At 42.6% G+C, this 20,543-nt stretch overlaps 1 protein-coding gene across 3 annotated transcripts; it reads right to left on the reverse strand.

The window, feature by feature from the left end:
- Positions 1-3,072: 3,072 nt before the first annotated feature.
- Positions 3,073-13,385, reverse strand: TICAM2 (toll like receptor adaptor molecule 2). Of its 3 annotated transcripts, none has more exons than XM_037901570.2 (2): positions 13,234-13,385; positions 3,073-4,720 (listed from the first exon to the last, which is right to left on the reverse strand). In XM_037901570.2, the coding sequence occupies exon 2, from the start codon at positions 4,671-4,673 to the stop codon at positions 4,008-4,010; it is 666 nt and encodes a 221-aa protein (XP_037757498.1). In that variant the 5' UTR covers positions 4,674-4,720; positions 13,234-13,385; the 3' UTR covers positions 3,073-4,007. The 3 variants fall into 3 exon arrangements, with proteins under 3 accessions (XP_037757498.1, XP_007055469.2, XP_037757499.1); XM_007055407.4 differs by lacking the exon at positions 13,234-13,385 and adding an exon at positions 11,632-11,699; XM_037901571.2 differs by lacking the exon at positions 13,234-13,385 and adding an exon at positions 7,490-8,027.
- Positions 13,386-20,543: the final 7,158 nt, after the last annotated feature.

Raw genomic sequence — 20,543 nt, forward strand, 5'->3', positions numbered from 1 at the left:
CTGCTCTAGTAGTTGCTGAGCAGTTGTAGTCAACATTGTCTGCGCTGGACACTGTACTAGGTCACTAAGGAATTTCAGGGGTTCTTCAGTGGCTAGGAAAATCCCAAGGGGACTGGAGCAAGACTTGTTCTGGAGACCTTACCAGACCTTAGAGAGGCCTGACTGACAACATTTCAACCTTAGACAATAGTATTTATTCATTTCTGAATGTTCGGCAAAGCTGAGTATCAGCCTTCATACAGATTTAGTACCTGGTCAGTCAGCAGGGGTCTCCCAGCAGGTGTTTGTTTTGGTAGACAATATAAATGAGAAGAGATTCATAGCCAATAAGAAGTTTCACTCTGTTGTCAGAGTCCCTGACATCATAAATATCACAATGAATAAATAGGCCCTGATCCTCAGCTGTACTAGGGGCACCTTGTGTAACTCTATTGATGCAAAGCAGCCCAAAGCTAGTGTGCTACAAAACCACTGTAGCAGCTCCTACATCACAGCCTGCTAGTTGGTTGGTGTAGGGTGCATGGCCAGAGCTTCCCATTGTCTTGGTGATTCCTAGCTGCCATAACAGCCCCTGAAGGCTATTGTATTGGCTGTATTGTAGAGCAAACCGAAGGCTGCTTTAATATAGGTGCACTTGGTCTGTCTGTGGCAAAGGCCTAGGATCGGGGAAGTATAAAACTAGCTAATGGGGCCACCAGAACTACAGGTGGTGTAGAGGCAGAGGGCCCTATGGGGATCTGATGGGTTTAGAGTGGATATACCTCCTCCTCCCCATGGGGGCAAATCCCCTTCTCAGCAAGATGATGTTGCAAGGAAGCTACGTGAGGGAATGCATATGGAGATTTCCTCCCCAATTTCACCTCTCTTTGGTTTTACCACGATAGGCTGATGTGGCCTGATTGTGCATAGCATTTATATATATTATGTTCAAAGCACTGTACAGACATAACTAATTCCATAACACCTTTGTCAGGAAAGTGTGAAAGTATTATTCTCATTTTAGAGAGAAGGAAATGGAGGCAGCAGGAGAAATTGCTTCTCTGAGGTCACGCAGCAAGCCAGGATTAGAACACAGGATCTCCTAATGTCCAACCGCTATTGAACAGATATTGTGCCAAGGATCAAATCCTACTGTCTTTTCTCCTCAGCGAGGGATAACTGGTTTTGATCAGAAATTCACGGTCACCACTTGCACAGAACAAGTGATTTCAGAGAATGAAACACTGACACAGAAATGGGTATTAAAAAATATTAAAATACCCAAATGTTATGCTTCCCCTTTCATTAGAAACAGCAAAGACTTTACTACTGGATTAATACTTCCTTCGCTCCCCATCAACATTACACAAGTGCACTTAAATCTGACTTAAACAATTGAATCATAGGCGTTAATCCTATCATGTACAGGAAAAACACATACCAGTGTAGATCCATTTTAATAAATCTGGGGAAATATGCCTAAGCAGGTCCTCAAAGAATCAACCCTGAAGCACTTACATGAGAGGAAAGTGATCAGGAACAGTCAGCATGGATTCACCAAGGTAAGGCCATGCCTGACTAATCTAATCGCCTTCTATGATGAGATTACTGGCTCTGTGGATGAAGGGAAAGCAGTGGATGTATTGTTTCTTGACTTTAGCAAAGCTTTTGACACGGTCTCCCACGGTATTCTTGTCAGCAAGTTAAAGAAGTATGGGCTCGATGAATGCACTATAAGGTGGGTAGAAAGTTGGCTAGATTGTCGGGCTCAACGGGTAGTGATCAATGGCTCCATGTCTAGTTGGCAGCCGGTGTCAAGTGGAGTGCCCCAGGGGTCGGTCCTGGGGCCGGTTTTGTTCAATATCTTCATAAATGATCTGGAGGATGGTGTGGATTGCACCCTCAGCAAATTTGCGGATGATACTAAACTAGGAGGAGTGGTAGATACGCTGGAGGGCAGGGATAGGATACAGAGGGACCTAGACAAATTGGAGGATTGGGCCAAAAGAAATCTGATGAGGTTCAATAAGGATAAGTGCAGGGTCCTGCACTTAGGACGGAAGAACCCAATGCACCGCTACAGACTAGGGACCGAATGGCTAGGCAGCAGTTCTGCGGAAAAGGACCTAGGGGTGACAGTGGACGAGAAGCTGGATATGAGTCAGCAGTGTGCCCTTGTTGCCAAGAAGGCCAATGGCATTTTGGGATGTATAAGTAGGGGCATAGCGAGCAGATCGAGGGACGTGATCGTTGCCCTCTATTCGACATTGGTGAGGCCTCATCTGGAGTACTGTGTCCAGTTTTGGGCCCCACACTACAAGAAGGATGTGGAAAAATTGGAGAGAGTCCAGCAAAGGGCAACAAAAATGATTAGGGGTCTAGAACACATGACTTATGAGGAGAGGCTGAGGGAACTGGGATTGTTTAGTCTGCAGAAGAGAAGAATGAGGGGGGATTTGATAGCTACTTTCAACTACCTGAGAGGTGGTTCCAGATAGGATGGTTCTAGACTATTCTCAGTGGTAGAAGAGGACAGGACAAGGAGTAATAGTCTCAAGTTGCAGTGGAGGAGGTTTAGGTTGGATATTAGGAAAAACTTTTTCACCAAGAGGGTGGTGAAACACTGGAATGGTAGAATCTCCTTCCTTAGAAGTTTTTAAGGTCAGGCTTGACAAAGCCCTGGCTGGGATGATTTAATTGGGGATTGGTCCTGCTTTGAGTAGGGGGTTGGACTAGATGACCTCCTGAGGTCCCTTCCAACCCTGATATTCTATGATTCTATGATAAGAACTGGGATACTGAAAGTGTTTTAAATTTAAATAACTCAAAATGATTTAACTTCTAAAATTTCTCCCTTCCTTCTTTTCCAACATGAATGCATGACTCTTATCTTTAAGAGAGACCAGGTGGGTGAGGTAATATCTTTTCGCTAACTTCTGTTGATGAAAGAGACAAGCTTTTGAGCTACAGAGAGCTCTTCTTCAGGTACATCTTATCTCTAAGATCTTCACAGTTTCCCAAGTTCCATCTCTCTATGCATCACTTTGTCAGTTTCTTCTTTAAGATTTGAACAAAAAACAAGTTTAGTCAAAAGAAACTGAGAGTGTTTGTTTATTTTAATTTGTAAAATGCACCTACCCATTTGGTCAAGATGCATAATTAGAAAATATATGCTTTTTAACAATTGCAAACATGACAAAAGTAGTGCACACATATTTTGAGATTCTTATTTCTTAAAATAGCAGCATATATTTTGTAGGGCGCCGAATGTATTTCCCTGGTTTTGTAACACTCGTAAGTATTTTTAATATATTTATATTTCTGATCTAAAGACTGTTATTAATAGAATAGCTTCCTTACAGGATGTCATCCTGTGCCACTTTTGTTGGCTCTCAGTAGCAGCCACTGTTAGTACTACCCTATTTATTATTTGTTTCCAGTAGCAGCTACAACAACATGTGAGGAGCTGTACAAACTTAAAGGAAGACACGGTATCTGCCCAGTAGAGCGTACAATATAAAGAGAAGCCAAATAGATACGGGTAGGGGAAGTGGCATATCATAAATAAAGGGGTCAAGGTGATGATTGGCCACATCTTGATAATACTGCTGAAAACATACAGATGTTAAGTAATAAAAACAATGACAGCTTTCACAGTAGCAGCTGTGTTAGTCTGCATTCGCAAAAAGAAAAGGAGTACTTGTGGCACCTTAGAGACTAACCAATTTATTTGAGCATAAGCTTTCGTGAGCTAAAGCTCACTTCATCGGATGCTTAAATTTGAGCTTATGCTCAAATAAATTGGTTAGTCTCTAAGGTGCCACAAGTACTCCTTTTCTTTTTGCGAATAAAAACAATGTCTTTATGGGAAACTCTTTCCACCATCTTTTCTGTGGGTTAGTTTCTCAAAAGAAGGTGTTTCCCTCGTACTTGAGATGAGTAAGTAAAATGAGTAAACTAATTTACCTCCTTCAATTTAATTGTCGATTTAACTGTCTTTATGCATGTCTTTCATCATTCCAATAGCTCTAGTGTGTCTCATTTATTCTTTCTTTCTTCCACATTGCTTGCTGTTGCCTATATTTAGACTCCTGGAAAATCTTCTCCACTTGTTTAGCAAAGCCAGGACTATCTTCTTCCAGTGCATTAATGGCTTGCAGGACACAAGGAGTCTTTTCTCTTGGAAGTGGATTATTCAGTGGCCTCAGTGGTATGACAGAGTTATATTTATGCTGTTTGTTAAGAGCGTTCATCAGGGAGGCATAAGACTGAAACTCACACCAAGCCTCATTCAAGAAATGTTCTGTCAACAGAATAATAGTCCATGCTGACCTATTCACAGCATCATTTAAGTTTTGTAAGAAATGTCTACCACTAGGCATTTCAGCAAAGATTATTCCAGGTTTAATACAAAAATTATTTTGTAGCAGATGCCGGAGTCGGCTGGCTTCATCTGCATCATTCTGAGCATGCAGAATCACAAACTTGTAAAACACATCCTCAGGATCCTCATCACTGCTGAGAATTTCTGGAACATTTGTAGAGATCCCTTCTATGTCAAGAGACAGGCCACACAATTCATGATTTTGCTTGAAGTGTCTCTCGCCTGCACTCACATTGGTATCCTTTTCTGTGTTATTTGGTAGAGGGGGAGGATTTCTTTTGGACTTAGTGTTGCCCATTATGATAAACATACACGTCAGAAGATGTGTTCACGTGGTTAACATCTACTCATTTCACTCTAAAACACAAAAAGGAAAAAGCTGTTGAATCTTATGACAACCTAAAAAAGGCATTCATAGCAATCTAGAAATAACCTGAACTGTCTGAATTGGGCTATTATGCATCTTAATGAAAGATAGCAAAAATGCTGAAAGGTACCTGGTGGCAAAAGTGGACAATAAATTATATGAGCGAGCAATACGATATTTCAGCAAAGAAGAAAGTGTTGTTAGGCTACAGCAGCAGCATGTCATGGAACAGAGAGTTAACTGTCCAACTATATAGATCTCTGGTAAGATTACACCTTGTATACTGTGTTCACCTTAAAGATGTTCACCAAAAAGATGTCAGCAAATTGGAGTAAATTCATAGAAGAGCAAGAGCCCATGTATTATACAGTATGTTAGATCTAAATTATGCAACAAGGCTCCCCCCATAAATGCACTGAATTCTGCAGAAAACCAGGAATTATATGTGACAATGGTTAGTTGATTATAAAGCCATTTGATAACCTTCAATTTTATTGAAATTCCAAAAATATTCCCACAAAGTTCTATTTCTGTAGATTCATACAACGCAAATAGAGATTTAGAGTCTGATTCCCTTCCCACAGAAGTCAATGAAAAGCTTCCAATAGACTTCTATGGAAATTGGATTAGACCCACATAGCCACATACTTGTATTATACATATGGCCTTATAGAAGAGCTATAAAAATGTTTAAAGAACTAGAAATGACCGAGGAGGAAAGATGCAAGTATGCATAGACTGGTGAAACAATAATTGAAGGAGACATCATAACACAATTTATAAACATATGACGATAAGTGTAAAAAACAAGGAGGGATTGGAATTGTTTTTAGAATGGGTAAAAATGGTATGATGCCCAGTGATTAAATGAAATTAAGAAAAGAACAATTTAGGCTGGATATCAGAAAAAAACCCTTCTGGTTGTGGAAACTATTAAGTTATGAAATAGTCTCTGCAAGGAAGTGATGGTGGACTCTTTGCTAGTCTCACTTTGAAACTGAATTAGATAAAGCACTATAAATTGTTTGGGATCCATCCTGTATTGGCTAGCATTTTACTATTTAATGTAATAGATCTTCCCCATCTCTAACCTATATGAAATGGCACAATGAAAGCAAAGGGAAACTGGTAACCTTTTTGTACTTTTAAAAAAGATTAAGTTTTCATCATTGACGCAAGTGAATAAATAATTTAAAAAAACAGGTTATATTATGCAGAATATTTTTAGTTAAAATGTTGTACAAAGGGTTAGCTATTCATTTGGAACATGACAAGGACTGTGATTCAATTTCTGTGTGCTCCAATAAAGGGGCATCCATATTTCTTGAGTGACATATAAGTCATGATGTTCTACTAACGATAGAGCGACTGCTTTGACAGAGCCCTAGCAGAATGACACTGAAGGAGATCAAGAAATCTATACATACACTGAAGAAAACAGATGAACGATTTTGTAATTCCTCATGAAATGATGACCTGAGCTAACAAACCAAATCATTGTAGTGGGATTTTAGTATCTGGTTTTTTTCACATGCAGTTCTTTCCCAAAAGAGAACTTTGCTAACTTTCTATTTTAGTGCATCACTCCAAGATGATTTGTGTTTCCCATTAAAACCACTGACCCATGATAGCAGCATACTTTTAACTAAAACTTGGTCTGCTTTATCATGTAACCAGAATTCAATCAGCTATTAAAAATGTCACAGCCATAAGCTATAGACTTGCTTCTACTTTAAAGTGATTATTATCTGTTAATAATACAGCACTAATGAAAATTAAGGGGTATATGGCAATTATTGAATTGTTCTGTAACACTTCTCTTTACATGTAGATTAGTGTCTAAAAACCTTGATACCTTTTCTGGGATTTTAATAAAATTAAATTCATCCAAGGTGGACTACTGGTTTGTATATCTATTGATTAAAATGCTTTCCTATTTATTTTGACAAGTCGTATTGACAACAGCATCATAAAGCACACACATTTCTGCAATAATACAACACTACCTTGTATTAAATAGATGAGCTATATTGTCATCTTATGTTTGCTTTTTAGAAAGTAATATTGTGAAATGGATCATTTCACCAAGGACCATATGGCTCCAATCCTATAAACATTTACCATGTGAATAGCCCCACTGATTTCAAATTAATGAAAAATATTCTTAAAAAAACCTGACATTTCAAAGGATATTTATTCCTGTTTATTAACATGCCCTAGAAGCTTTAACCTAGCTTTTGTTGCCATAACAATTTATTTGTCCTCCACAGCACACATACAGACTTGTTAACGTTGCTCAGTGCTGAGTAAAGAAATTGTTTTTGAAAAGTTGCATGAAAATTGCACAAATTTTGCAAACAGATACAGTATAAGAAAAAAAGTTAAACCAATATTTTGGCCGATCCACCATGCAAATACCTAAATGAAAAGCAGTTTGCTCTTGCATTGCACGTACCTGCTGTATTTTTTTTTTTTTAAAGTGCTGAAATTCAGTTTCTTTTCTTTGCAATATTGGAACAGATTTTATTTTAGTTGGAACAGCGCCACCTTGTGACACATACTTACAACACAGCATCAGCATGTACATCACCCTTTATATTAAATGTATGTCAACATGTTTTACAGAATTAATATTTGGCCAAAATGATCCATTCCATTTCAATGAGCAGAAGAGTCTGAGATCCAGCAGATCCTCACCTAAGACATAAGGGCCTGATTCTGTTTTAATACTGTTTTTACAGTGGTATAATTCCACTGACCTCAGTGCAGTTTCTCCTGATTTACACTGGTATTAGCAGAATCAGGTCCAGATGATGTGAGGCTACAGCTCTGGGTATTTTCTTCTTCCCTTGGACCAGAAGGAAACTACTGTCCTGGAGTTCTGGACGGGGCAGTGCTCCACTGAGCAAGAGTGGGAAGAGGTAAGGCTGAGACTTAGCCAGCAGTATCCCTTGAGGAGAGGATGATTTTGTCCAGATTCTTATAACATGAAGGGTCAGATTATTACTAGTCACTCTTTGGCAAATATGTATTTTTGTTGGCAGAGCCCAATAACGAGTGTTTCTTCATAGGGAGAATGTATCTATGTAATTTCTTATTCTCCCAAATGATTTTTTTTAAAACTTTAAGTAAGAACACAGTGCCAATTTGGCCCCAATTTCTGTAATTTAACTTTTGCCAGAATAACATTTTATCTTTTTAACTACAGAATGGAGAAGCATTTGGGGAAGGTTTACACAATGCTGTCATACTTTTTTCAGTAACAGGAAGGGGAAAAAAAGCAAGTTACATATTACAAAATATATCTAGGCTCAGAAGGATTTGTGCATATCTTCTCTGAATTTCACCAGATATCAATATTTAGTTTTTAATGCTGATTAATAATTTGTTAATTATTTTAATAGAATAAAAAAGAGTCATTCCACTCTCACCGCAACTCACACACACTGGGTTGAGTGTCCAGAACAAACCCCCTTTCAGGGTTTCCTTTAGTTTCAATAAAAATGAACTATAGCCAGGCTTGACAGAATATTTTTTTCCTAATGTCAGTGGATAATATCAATGTTTATTTGTAAGCATTTTAAAATATTTAACTTTTCACAGCTGCAAGAAATTACAGGGATCAGTTATTTATTTAATGACAGTAGACGTTGAGATTCAAATAGTTAAAGCTTTATAAACTGCTATAACACAAACTGTCAGCATCATGTCCAGTTATACAAAGTAAATCATACCCATTTTTACTTCATACCTGTTTGAATTCATTCACTAATCTATTTGTAACAACCCTAATTTAAAAGTCTAAATCACTGGATTTTTTAATCTAATAAAGTTCTCATGCAGTATTTTCCTTATTTTGCCTATCTGTAAATTTCAGTTATCAATGGAAATGTATTTTCATCCATTTGAGAGCGTATGATGAAATCAATGTTTACTGACATTTACCAACAAAAATCTAATCCTTCCAAGCCTTACTATACTCTGAGCTCCCCCCGAGAAAGCTGTTTCTAGGTGTTTTCTCCCCAAGAATTCCCCTCTCACTTCCAAGTCCCTCCTTTCCCAGAGGAGAAGTTTTTAATGCTGTAGACTGGAACTAAGGAGACTATGCCCTAGCTCAGGGGCGGGCAAACTTTTCGGCTTGAGGGCCACATTGGGTTTCTGAAATTGTATGGAGGGACGGTTGGGGAGGCTGTGCCTCCCCAAACAGCCAGGTGTGGCCCGGCCCCCTATCCGACCCTGCCCTGCTTCTTGCCCCCTGATGGCCACCCGGGACTCCTGCCCCATCCAACCCCCCCCTGTTCCCTGACCGCCCCTGGACCTCCCACCACCCCATCCAACCCCTCCTCTCAATCCTGACTGCCCCCCACCCCTGGAATCCCTGCCCCACCCAACCACCCCTTCTCCCTGTCCCCTACTGCCCCCGGAACCCCTGCCCCTGATTGCCCCCCGCTGCCCCATCCAACCCCCCCTCCTTCCTGACTGCCCCCCGGGACCTCTGCCCCCATTCAATCCCCCTGTTCCACGCCCTCTGACCGCTCCAACCTCTATCTACACCCCCGCTCCCAGACCATCACCCCAAACTCCCCTGCCCTCTATCCAACCCCCCCTGCCCCCTTACTGCGCTGCCTGGAGCACCGGTGGCTGGCGGCGCTACAGCTGCGCTGACCAGAGCGCCCGGATAGGTAGCCGCGCCGCCCTGCTGGAGCCAGCCATGCCACCGCGCAGCACAGAGCACCGGGTCAGGCTGGGCTCTGCAGCTGTGGTGCCCCAGGAGCTTGCAGCCCCACCGCCCAGAGCATTGTGCCAGCGGCACAGTGAGCTGAGGCTGCAGGGGAGGGGGAACTGCAGAGGAGGGGTCGGGGGTGAGCCTCCCAGGCCAGGAGCTCAGGGGCCGGGTAGGAGGGTCCCGCAGGCCGGACGTGGCCCGCGGGCCGTAGGTTGCCCACCTCTTCCCTAGCTTCTAGTTTGATTCTACAGAATGGTGCTACCTCTGCTTTCATGTATCTTACATTCCTCAGAGTAAACTTGAAAAATCACACTTCGATCTGAAAATTTGTACCTACTACTGTTACAAGTAACACCAAAAAGAGCTATTTTGGGAGAAAAAAAATATTTAAGTTAAATTTCAAAAGACTGTCAAATGCTCAAAGTAACCCATGGGAATACATGAACCTGGGAAGGGTGACATGACCCTTTGTGACCCTACCACCAGTCACCGTTCCTGACTGTCAAATTTATACCCGCGGATGTGGATATCCACGGATAGAAATCTGTATCTGCTGAACCGCAGGGCTCTCCCGGGAACTGCATCAGCAAAAGGAACAGAACGTGGGGCTGCCCAGTGGCCCCATGCCGGCAGCTCCTCCAGCTCCTCCACCACCCCCAGCCCTGCCCGCAGGCCTTCCACACAGCTGTATCTCCTGTCTGGGTGGCCCCACATTCTGCTTCTTTCGGCGGTGTGGTTCCCGGGAGAGCCCTGCGGTGTTCAGCGGATACAGAATATGTCTTTCCGGTATGGTGTGCCAGCAATAAATGACCGCACCGGTTTATTTGCACCACTGCTTATGCCCACCTGGACTCTTGTTTAATCTCAAGTGTAAATAAATGATGGGGATGGGGGACTTCAACTACCCAGACATCTGTTGGGAAAATAACACAACAGGGCCCAGATTATCCAACAAGTTCTTGGAATGTATTGGAGACAATTTTTTATTTCAGAAGGTGAAGAAAGCTACGAGGGGAGAGGCTGTTCTAGATTTGATTTTGACAAATACGGAGGAACTGGTTGAGATTTTGAAAGTGGAAGGCAGCTTGGGGAAAAGTGATCATGAAATGATAGCGTTTATGATTCTAAGAAATGGTAGGAGGGAGAACAGCAAAATAAAAATAATGGATTTCAAGAAGGCAGATTTTAGCAAACTCAGGAAGTTGGTAGGTAAGATCCGATGGGAAGCAAGTCTAAAGAGAAAAACAATTGAAGACAGTTGGCAGTTTTTCAAAGAGACATTATTAAGGGTGCAAGAGCAAACTATAGCACTGCATAGAAAAGATAGAAAAAGACCACTCTGGCTTAACCAGGTGATTGTCAATGATCTTAAAAAAAAAAAAAAAAAAAAGTCCTACAAAAAGTGGAAACTAGGTAAAATTACAAAGGATGAATATAAACAAATAACACAAGTATGTAGGAACAAAATTAGAAAGGCCAAGGCACAAAATTAGATCAAACTAGCTAGAGCAGTGGTTCCCCAACTTGTTCCGCTGCTTGTGCAGGGAAAGCCCCTGGCGGGCCGGGCCGGTTTGTTTACCTGCTGCGTCCACACGTTTGGCCGATCGCGGCTCCCAGTGGCCGCAGTTTGCTGCTCCAGGCCAATGGGAGCTGCTGGAAGTGGCGCGGACCGATGAAGTGAGCTTTAGCTCACAAAAGCTTATGCTCAAATAAATTGGTTAGTCTCTAAGGTGCCACAAGTACTCCTTTTCTTTTTAATGAGTTCTTTGTTTCGGTTTTCACCAAGAAGGTTGGTGGTGATTGGATGTCTAATATAGTGAATGCCAGTGAAAGAGAGGTAGGATCAGAAGAAGCTAAAATAGGGAAAGAACAAGTTAAAAATTACTTCGACAAGTTAGATGTCTTCAAGTCACCAGAGCCTGATGAAATGCATCCTAGAATACTCACGGAGCTGACTGAGGAGATATCTGAGCCTTTAGCTATTATCTTTGAAAAGTCATGGAAGACGGGGAAAAGAAGAGGAGTCCAGTGGCATCTTAAAGACTAACAGATTTATTTGGGCATAAGCTTTCGTAGGTAAAAAACCCACTTCTTAGATTTCAGAAGACTAGAAAAGGACAATTATAGTGCCAATGTACAAAAAGGAAAATAAGGATAACCCGGGGAATTACTTACCATTCAGCTTAACTTGTGTACCCAGAAAGATAATGGAGCAAATAATTAAGCAATCAATTTGCAAACATCTAGAAGAAAATAAGGTGATAAGTAACAGGCAGCATGGATTTGTCAACAACAAATCTGTCAAACCAACCTGATAGCTTTCTTTGACAGGGTAACAAGCCTTGTTGATGGGGAGGAAGTGGACGAAATGGTATATCTTCTTATATAGAAACTGTGTCACACAACCTTCTTATAAACAAACTAGGGAAATGCAACCTAGATGGAGCTACTATAAGGTGGGTGCAAAACTGGTTGGAAAACCATTCCCAGAGAGTAATTATCAATGGTTCACAGTCATGCTGGAAGGGCATAATGAATGGGGTCCCCAAGAGATCAGTTCTGGATAAGTTTCTGTTCAATATCTTCATCAATGATTTAGATAATGGCATAAAGAGTACACTTATAAAGTTTGCAGATGAAACCAAGCTGGGAGGGGTTAGAAGTGCTTTGGAGGATAGGGTTAAAATTCAAAATGATCTGGATAAACTGGAGAAATGGTCTGAAGTAAATAGGATGAAATTCAATAAGGACAAATGCAAAGTACTCCATTTAGGAAGGAACAATCAGTTGCATACATATAAAATAGGATACGACTTCCTAGGAAAGAGTACTGTGGAAAGGGATCTGGAGGTCATAGTGGACCACAAGCTAAATATGAGTCAACAGTGTGACACTGCTGCAAAAAAAGGAAACATAATTCCGGCATGTATTCACAGGAGTGTCATAAACAAGATACGAGAAGTAATTCATCTGAAGTAATTAATCTGCTGTACTCCGTGCTGATTAGGCCTCAACTGAAATATTGTGTCCAGTTCTGGGTGCCACATTTCAGGAAAGATGTGGAGAAACAGGAGGAAGTCCAGAGAAGAGCAACAAAAATGATTAAAGGGCTAGAAAACATGCCCTATGAGGGAAGACTGAAACATGATAACCGTTCTCAAGTACATAAAAGTTTGTTACAAAGAGAAGTGAGAAGAATTGCTCTTCTTAACCTCTGAGGATAGCAAAGAAGCAATGGGCTTAAATTGCAGCAAGGGAGGTTTAGGTTGGACAACAGGAAAAACTTCCCGTCAGGGTGGTTAAGCCCTGGAATAAATTGCCTAGGGAAGAGAATCTCCATCAGTGGAGATTTTTAAAAGCGAGTTGGACAAACACGTGTCAGGAGGAAAGGTCTGGATAATACTTTGTCCTGCCAGGAGCGCAGAGGGCACTTGCTACATCAGGTAGCAGTTTCTTACAATAGCCGTTTCTTACTCCACCACATGCCGGTAACTGCAACCACTAGCACATTCCTACAGGGAGCAGTTTAAGACACGACACCGGCTCGTGTCTGAGCGCAGGGAACGGGGTGGGGCAGGGAGGCAGCCGCAGGGCAGGCGGCGCGGGACGCGCGCAGGGGAGGAGCGGCGGGGCCGCGCGCTGCGCAGGGTCTGGCCGGGGCGTCGCGTGGGCCTGTAGCTCAGGGGAAGCGGCTGGGGCCCAGGCTCTCGGCGGGTCTCCCCCCAGGAAGGGAAGCGCCGCGGGTGGAGTCTGGGGCGCCCCGCCGGAGTCACTTACCGGGCGAAGGGGCCGGGGCCGGGGCCGCTGGTCCTTTCCCCCATGCGGAAGCAGCGGCACTGGCGGCCGAGGGGCCAGGGCGGGGCCCGGCCACCGCGCGTGTGACGGGCAGGACCCCGCCCCCTCACGCCGAGCGCCGCCAGGAGCGCCCGGGGTGGCCTGCCTCCTCCAGGGAGCCGACTCGCCGCGCCTGACTCGGGGCCCGCGCTGGGCTGGCTGAGCCGCGAGGGCTGGCTGACGCAGTGCGGGCACCATGGGAGCCGGCCCCCCGCCTCCCTTTTCTGTTCTTCGTAAACGGTGAATTGGAAAGCGGCTGGAACATAGGTGCGCACAAGAGCATCCACTGGTCACGTGAGAGATTAAAATGTCCCGTCCCCCAGTTTGGAAAAGCGACAAACCCGAAGAAGAGCTCGGTGTATTGGAAGCGTGTCTCTTTCACCCCCCTTAGTTGGGCCAATAAACGGTATCACCTCACCCTCCTTTGCTCTTCATGCGCCAAGGCGTAAGCCAGCCGCCCTTGGGAGGCATTCGGAAGTTTTCGTGGTGTGGCACGTTACTGCATCAGTTCCCATTTCAGGGGTTCTTTCACCTTCCTCTGTAGCGCCCGGTACTGGGCACCGCCCTACCCGAATGAGAGAACACTGGGCGCAATGAACCTCTGGGCGCAGTGGCAGTAGTTACAGAGGAGGCTCCAAAAAGTGATTTAGGCCTTGTTCCATTTTAAGGCACCGCTGTGACTCACAAAACTCCCACTGGGCTGCGGCATAACCCCATGGGCTCCTAAAGTCACTCAGCTCCTGTGGTTTTGCCTCTGGGCGTGCACTCTGCAGCCCCACTTGAGGTGGCTGAGTACCTGTCTGCTGCCTGAGGACGAATACTGCTGCCTCACTTTAGATGTTCAGATGCCTATCTCCCGCTAAGCCCCAGAGCAATTCACAAACTGGGAAAGAGGCATTCAGCCCCTTAAATCATATGGAGGGACCTAATCCAGTAGGCCACTTGTGAATATGCTACTAGATTGGATCCCTCATGGAAGTTTCACACAGAACAGCCAGGACTCATCCGCAGAGGAGGTTTTAATCTTGTGGCTCAAGTACTTGCCTAGAATGTAGGAGGCCCCTGGTTCAAGACCCCTTTTGCCAGCTGAAGAGGAATTTGAAAGGGCATGTGGTATCTCTCAGATCAAGTTGAATAGTTAAATATTGATTGGGGTAGACAAAGAATGATTCTATAGCATAGTGCTTAGGGTACTTACACAGGGGGTACCAGGCCGGATATTAGGAAAAACTTTTTCACTAGGAGGGTGGTGAAGCACTGGAATGCGTTACCTAGGGAGGTGATGGAATCTCCTTCCTTAGAGGTTTTTAAGGTCAGGCTTGACAAAGCCCTGGCTGGGATGATTTGTTGGGAATTGATCCTGCTTTGAGCAGGGGGTTGGACTAGACGACCTCCTGAGGTCCCTTCCAACCCTGGTATTCTATGATTTCTCCCCCATTGATGGATCTCTAGCAGACCAAGGGACTTATCTCAGAGAGGGATGGGGCTTAGGACACAGCTGTAGCATCAGCACCTCCCATGGGCTAATTTAGGCAGTTCTCTTCTTAGCATATTAGCTTTGAGGATTGTGTTCTTGGGTGCCTGCCTCTCCCTATTCATTTTTTTTTTAACCTTATGCCCAAAGCAAGAATTTATGTAGTTACAGGTGAAAGCACTGGTGAACACAGGAGATCTAACAGCAGGGATAGGATAGGGGCATCAGGTTCAGCTGTGGTTAGAGAGGGGAGAATGGGATGGGCAGAAGTTATCCCCCCTCACGTCTCCAGGACATGCACAAACGGAGCTCAGGGCCCAATTCATAGTTGCCCTGAGCCTTGTGGCATCATTTCTACCAGGCCCAAGTGTGAGCACAGGGTTGGAGTGGCAACGTCTATGCACTGGGGTTTATGCACAGGGACAATGAAGAACTGGGCCCCTGCAGGAGGTCTGGAGTGGGTTTAGCAGGTGACATGACTCATGCCTGTTTGCTCCAGGAGTCACAGACCTCTGTGGCTAGCTTGGTATCAGTGGGCAGGACTGTACAGTGGGGGACCTGAGAATGCAGGCCCCTGGATTGCCAGGGCTCTGGGCTGTTGGGTGGTTACAGTGTTGGGTGAGCAGGGGCTGTTAGAGCTGGAGTTTCCCTTGCAGCTTCTCCACCAGGGCCTGTAACTGGGCACTGACATCCTGCAGGAGGGGTGCAAACCACTGGCAGACCTGCTCAGCAGCCTGGTCTAGGGAGCCCAGCACCTCCTCAGCCTTCTCCATATTCACTGTTAGGCATGTGTTCCTATAACCAAGCTTTGTGGCTCATAGTCTTATACTGGTGGGAGAGTGGCACTCTATGGGAAAGAAAGCATAGAAACAAATATAGTAAAAATATTAAATGAATCAAACAGTACCATGGTTTCTCCATGGATAGAAATGCCATGCTTGCATAATAAATAATAATAGAAGTAGGAACATACTACTGACCACTTGCCCTGGATGAGGATAGTGACTATGAAATGCTCAGGGAGATTAGAGGCTACATAAAACAGAAAACCCAATAATAATGGGGGATTTCAACTATCCCCATTATTTTCTGGGAACAAGTCACCTCTGGACAGGATGCAGAGAGAAAATTTCTAGACACCATGAATGACTGCTTCTTGGAGCAACTACTGGGATTCCCTCTGAGATCTTTTCCACTCAGCTTATTTAGAATACTTTTTCCGGTTTGGGATCCAAAAAACTCAGACTGCACATTTAGTCACTCAGGTTCCTTTATTTGGCATACAGCAAAGCTCTACTGAGCTGAGCAGACTCATGCATAGGTGGTGGGTATGGGATATATCACACATGCAAAGTTATACAGCAAACCTCTTCCTTTATATGTATTTGCAAGTTGTATAGCTTTTACTACATATTGCATCACAAGTTTTTGGACGGGCATGGTAACTTTGCAGGAACTAATCTCTGGGCAGCATGCTCTGTCCATGCTCAATTTACGCTTTACCTCTTATCTACATTCCTAACTTATTTTGGCCATTGTGAGTAAATGGTGAACTGGATGTTCTCCCTTTTATCTTAGCTGGCTCAGACATTTGGTCTTTTTAGCCTACTGACCTATTTACTTACCTTATTTAGCACAAATGTTCTGTTTTCAACCTAATCATCTGTTTACCTCCCTAATTCTATCCTCCAAGAAATGAGGCCTCTCCCCAAGTGTGAATTAGACAGCCCAGCCTCAGCTACAGCAGCTAGTCCTGGAATCCTTTAGGAGAGAGGCAGTTCTTGATTTAGTCCGAAGTGGAACACAGGATCTGGTTCAAGAGGTGAATTATAGCTGAACTACTCAGTAATAGCGACTATAATGTAATTAAATTAGGGCTGTCAAGCAATAAAAAAAATTGTGAGTAATCACGCTGTTAAAAATAAATATAAAGTGAGCACTGTACACTTTGTATTCTGTGTTGTAATTGAAATCAATATGTTTGAAAATGTGGAAAACATCCCAAAATATTTATATAAATGGTATTCTATTGTTTATTATAAATATTTGCACTGTAAAAAATAGTAATTTTCAATTCACTTAGTACAAGTACTTAGTGCAATCTCTTTATCATGAAAGTTGAACTTACAAATGTAGAATTATGTACAAAAAATAACTGCATTCAAAAATAAAAGTGTAAAACTTTAGAGCCTACAGATCCACTCAGTCCTACTTCTTGTTCAGCAAATGGCTCAGACAAAAGTTTGTTTACATTTGTAGGAGATAATGCTGCCCGCATCTTGTTTAAAATGTCACCTGAAAGTGAGAGCAGGCGTTCGCATGGCACTGTTGTAGCCGGTGTTGCAAGAAATTTACGTGCCAGATGCGCTAAATATTTGTCTGTCCCTTCATGCCTCAATCACCATTCGAGGGGACATGCATCCATGCTGATGATGGGTTCTGCTCGATAACGATCCAAAGCAGCGCAGACCAATGCATGTTCATTTTCATCATCTGAGTCAGATGTCACCAACAGAAGGTTGATTTTCTTTTTTTGGTGGTTTGGGTTCTGTAGTTTTTGCATCAGAGTGTTGCTCTTTTAAGACTTCTGAAAGCATGTACCACACCTCATCCCTCTCAGGCCTGTGGGGGAGCGAGCTGAGTCTATCTAAGTTATGCAACTTCAGCTAAGAAAATAGCATAGCTGAAGTTGACACTACTTACTATGGTGTCTCCACTGCGGGGGGTTGACTGCTGATGCTCCCCCATTGAGTCCGCCTACGCTTCTTGCTCTGGTGGCATACCGGAGTTGATGGGAGAGCGCTCAGCAGTAGATTTATTGCGTCTTCACTACATGCGATAAATCGACCCCCACTGGATCGATTGCTCCAGAGATAAGTGTAGACATGCCCTCAGATTTTGAAAGGCACTTCAGATTCTTAAATCTTGAGTCATGTGCTGTAGCTATCTTTAAAAAATACCACATTGGTACCTTCTTTGCGTTTTCTCAAATCTGCAGTGAAAGTGTTCTTAAAACAAACAACATGGTGGGTCATCATCCGAGACTGCTATAATATGAAATATATGGCAGAATGCGGGCAAAACACAGAGCAGGAGACACATGATTCTTCCCCAGGGAGTTTAGTCATAAATTTAATTAACACATTTTTTTAATGAGTGTCATCAGCATGGAGCACATCCTCTGGAATGGTAGCCAAAGCATGAAGGGGATACGAATGTTTAGCATATCTGGCACGTAAATTTCTTGCAATGCCGGCTACAAAAGTGCAATGTGAACATCTGTTCTCACTTTCTGGTGACATTGTAAATAAGAAGTGGGCAGCATTATCTCCTGTAAATGTAATTGGCTGCACAAGAAATAGGACTGAGTGGATCTGTAGGCTCTAAAGTTTTACATTGTTTTGTTTTTTTGTGCAGTTATATAACAAAAAAAAATCTACATTTATAAGCTGCGCTTTCACAATAAAGAGATTGCATGGTACTTGTATGAGGTGAATTGAAAAATAGTATATCATTTTTACAGTGCAAATATTCATAATAATATGAAGTGAGCACTGTATACTTTATATTCTTCGTTGTAATTGAAATGAGTACATTTGAAAATGTAGAAAAACATCCAAAATATTTAATAAATTTCAGTTGGTATTCTACTGTTTAACAGTGTGATTAAAACAGCGATTAATCCCCGTTTATTTTTTAAATAGAGATTAATATTTTTGAGTTAATCGCGTGAGTTAACTGCTGTTAATCAACAGCCCTAAATTAAATTTAACATCTTTTGGGCGGCGGGGGAATACCAAAGAAACACACCACAGTAGCATTTAACTTCAAAAAGGGAACGACACAAAAATGAGAAAGCTAGTTATGGGGAAATTAAAAGGAAAAGTCACAAGAGTGAAATGTCTGCATGGAAATTTTTTTAAAACACCATAATGGAGGTTCAAACTATATGAATAAATAAAAAAAGAACCAAAAAAATAGTACCATGGCTAAACAGAATAAAAATGGCAGGTAGACACAAAATGGCATCTTTTAAAAATTGGAAGTCAAATCTTACTGAGGAAAATAGAAAGGAACAAACTCTGGCAAGTCAAGTATAAAAGTATAACTAGGCAGGCCAAAAAAGAATGTGAAGAGCACCTAGCTACAGATATAAAAACTAACAGCAAATATTTTTTAATTACAACAGAAGCAGGAAGCCTGCCAAACAATCAGTGGGGCCACCTTGGACAATCAAGGTGCAAAAAGAGCACTTAAGGAAGACAAGGCCACTGCAGACAAACTAAATGAATTCTTTGCATCTGTCCTCACTGCACAGGATGAGGGGGAGATTCCCAAAGCTGAGCCATTCTTTTTAGGGGACACATCTGAGGAACTGTCCCAGTCTGAGATGTGAATGGAGGAGTTTTGGAACAAGTTGATAAATTAAACAGCAATAAGTCACTAGGACCAGATGATATTCACTCAAGAATTCTGAAGGAACTCAAATATGAAATTGCAGAACTACTAACTCTGGTATGTAACCTATCACTTAAATCAGATTCTGTGCCAGATAATGGGGGATAGCCAATGTGACACCTATTAAAAAAAAAAAAAAAAAAAAAAAAGATTCCAAAGATGCTCCCAGCAATTACAGGCCAGTAAGCCTAACTTCAGTATCAGGCAAATTTGTTGAAACTATCATCAAGAACAGAATTACCAGACACACGATTTGTTGGGGAAGAGTCAACATGGTTTTGTAAAGGGAAATCATGCCTCACCAATCTATTAGAATTCTCTGAGGAGGTCAACAGCTATATGGACAAGGGTGATCCAATTGATACAGTCTGATGTACTGTGATGTTGTGAAGGCCATGACTATAACATGATTCAATAAAGAAGCAGATAAGTTCATGGAAGATAGGGTCCATCAATGGCTATCAGCCAGGATGGGCAGGGATGGTGTCCCTAACCTCTGTTTGCCAGAAGCTGGGAATGGGCAACAGGGGATGGATCACTTGATGATTACCTGTTCTGTTCATTCCCTCTGGGGCACCTGGCATTGGCCACTGTCGGAAGACAAGATACTGGGCTAGATAGACCTTTGGTCTGACCTAGTATGGCCGTTCTTATGTAGTGTACTTGGACTTCCAGAAAGCCTTTAACAAGATTCCTCACCAAGGCTCTTAAGCAAGTAAGAAGTTGTGGGATAAGAAGGAAGGTCTTCTCTTGGATCAGTAACTGGTTAAAAGATAGGAAACAAAGGGTAGGAATAAATGGTCAGTTTTCAGAATGGAGAGAGGTAAATAGCATCTCCCAAGGATCTGTACTGGGATCGGTGCTGTTCAACATTTTCATAAATGATCTAGAAAAAGGAATAAACAGTGAGGTGGCAATGTTTGCAGAGGATACAAAATTACTCAAGATGGTTAAGTCCAAAGCGGACTGTAAAGAGTTACAAAGGAATGGGCACCAAATGGCAGACTAAATTCAGTGTTGATAAATGCAAAGTAATGCAAAATGGAAAACAATCTTAGCTGTACATACAAAATGGCAGGGTCTAAATTAGCTGTTATCACTCAAGAACGACTGTGGAGTCATGCATAGTTCTCTGAAAACATCTGATCAACATGCAGCAGAAGTAAAAAAGCTAACAATGTTAGGAACCATTAGGAAAGGGATAGCTAAGACAGAAAATATCATAACGCCACTATATAAATTCATGGTACACCCACACCTTGAATCTTGGATGCAGTTCTGGCCGCCCCAACTGAAAAAAAAAAAAAAAAGTTATACCAGA

The sequence above is a fragment of the Chelonia mydas genome, chromosome 5 (genome assembly GCF_015237465.2).
Source record: "Chelonia mydas isolate rCheMyd1 chromosome 5, rCheMyd1.pri.v2, whole genome shotgun sequence".
Classification (NCBI taxonomy): domain Eukaryota; kingdom Metazoa; phylum Chordata; order Testudines; family Cheloniidae; genus Chelonia; species Chelonia mydas.

What these genes read in the sequence shown, in the direction of transcription:
- TICAM2 (XM_037901570.2), bottom strand. Translation starts at nt 4,673, where the DNA reads ATGTTTATCATAATGGGCAACACTAAGTCCAAAAGAAATCCTCCCCCT.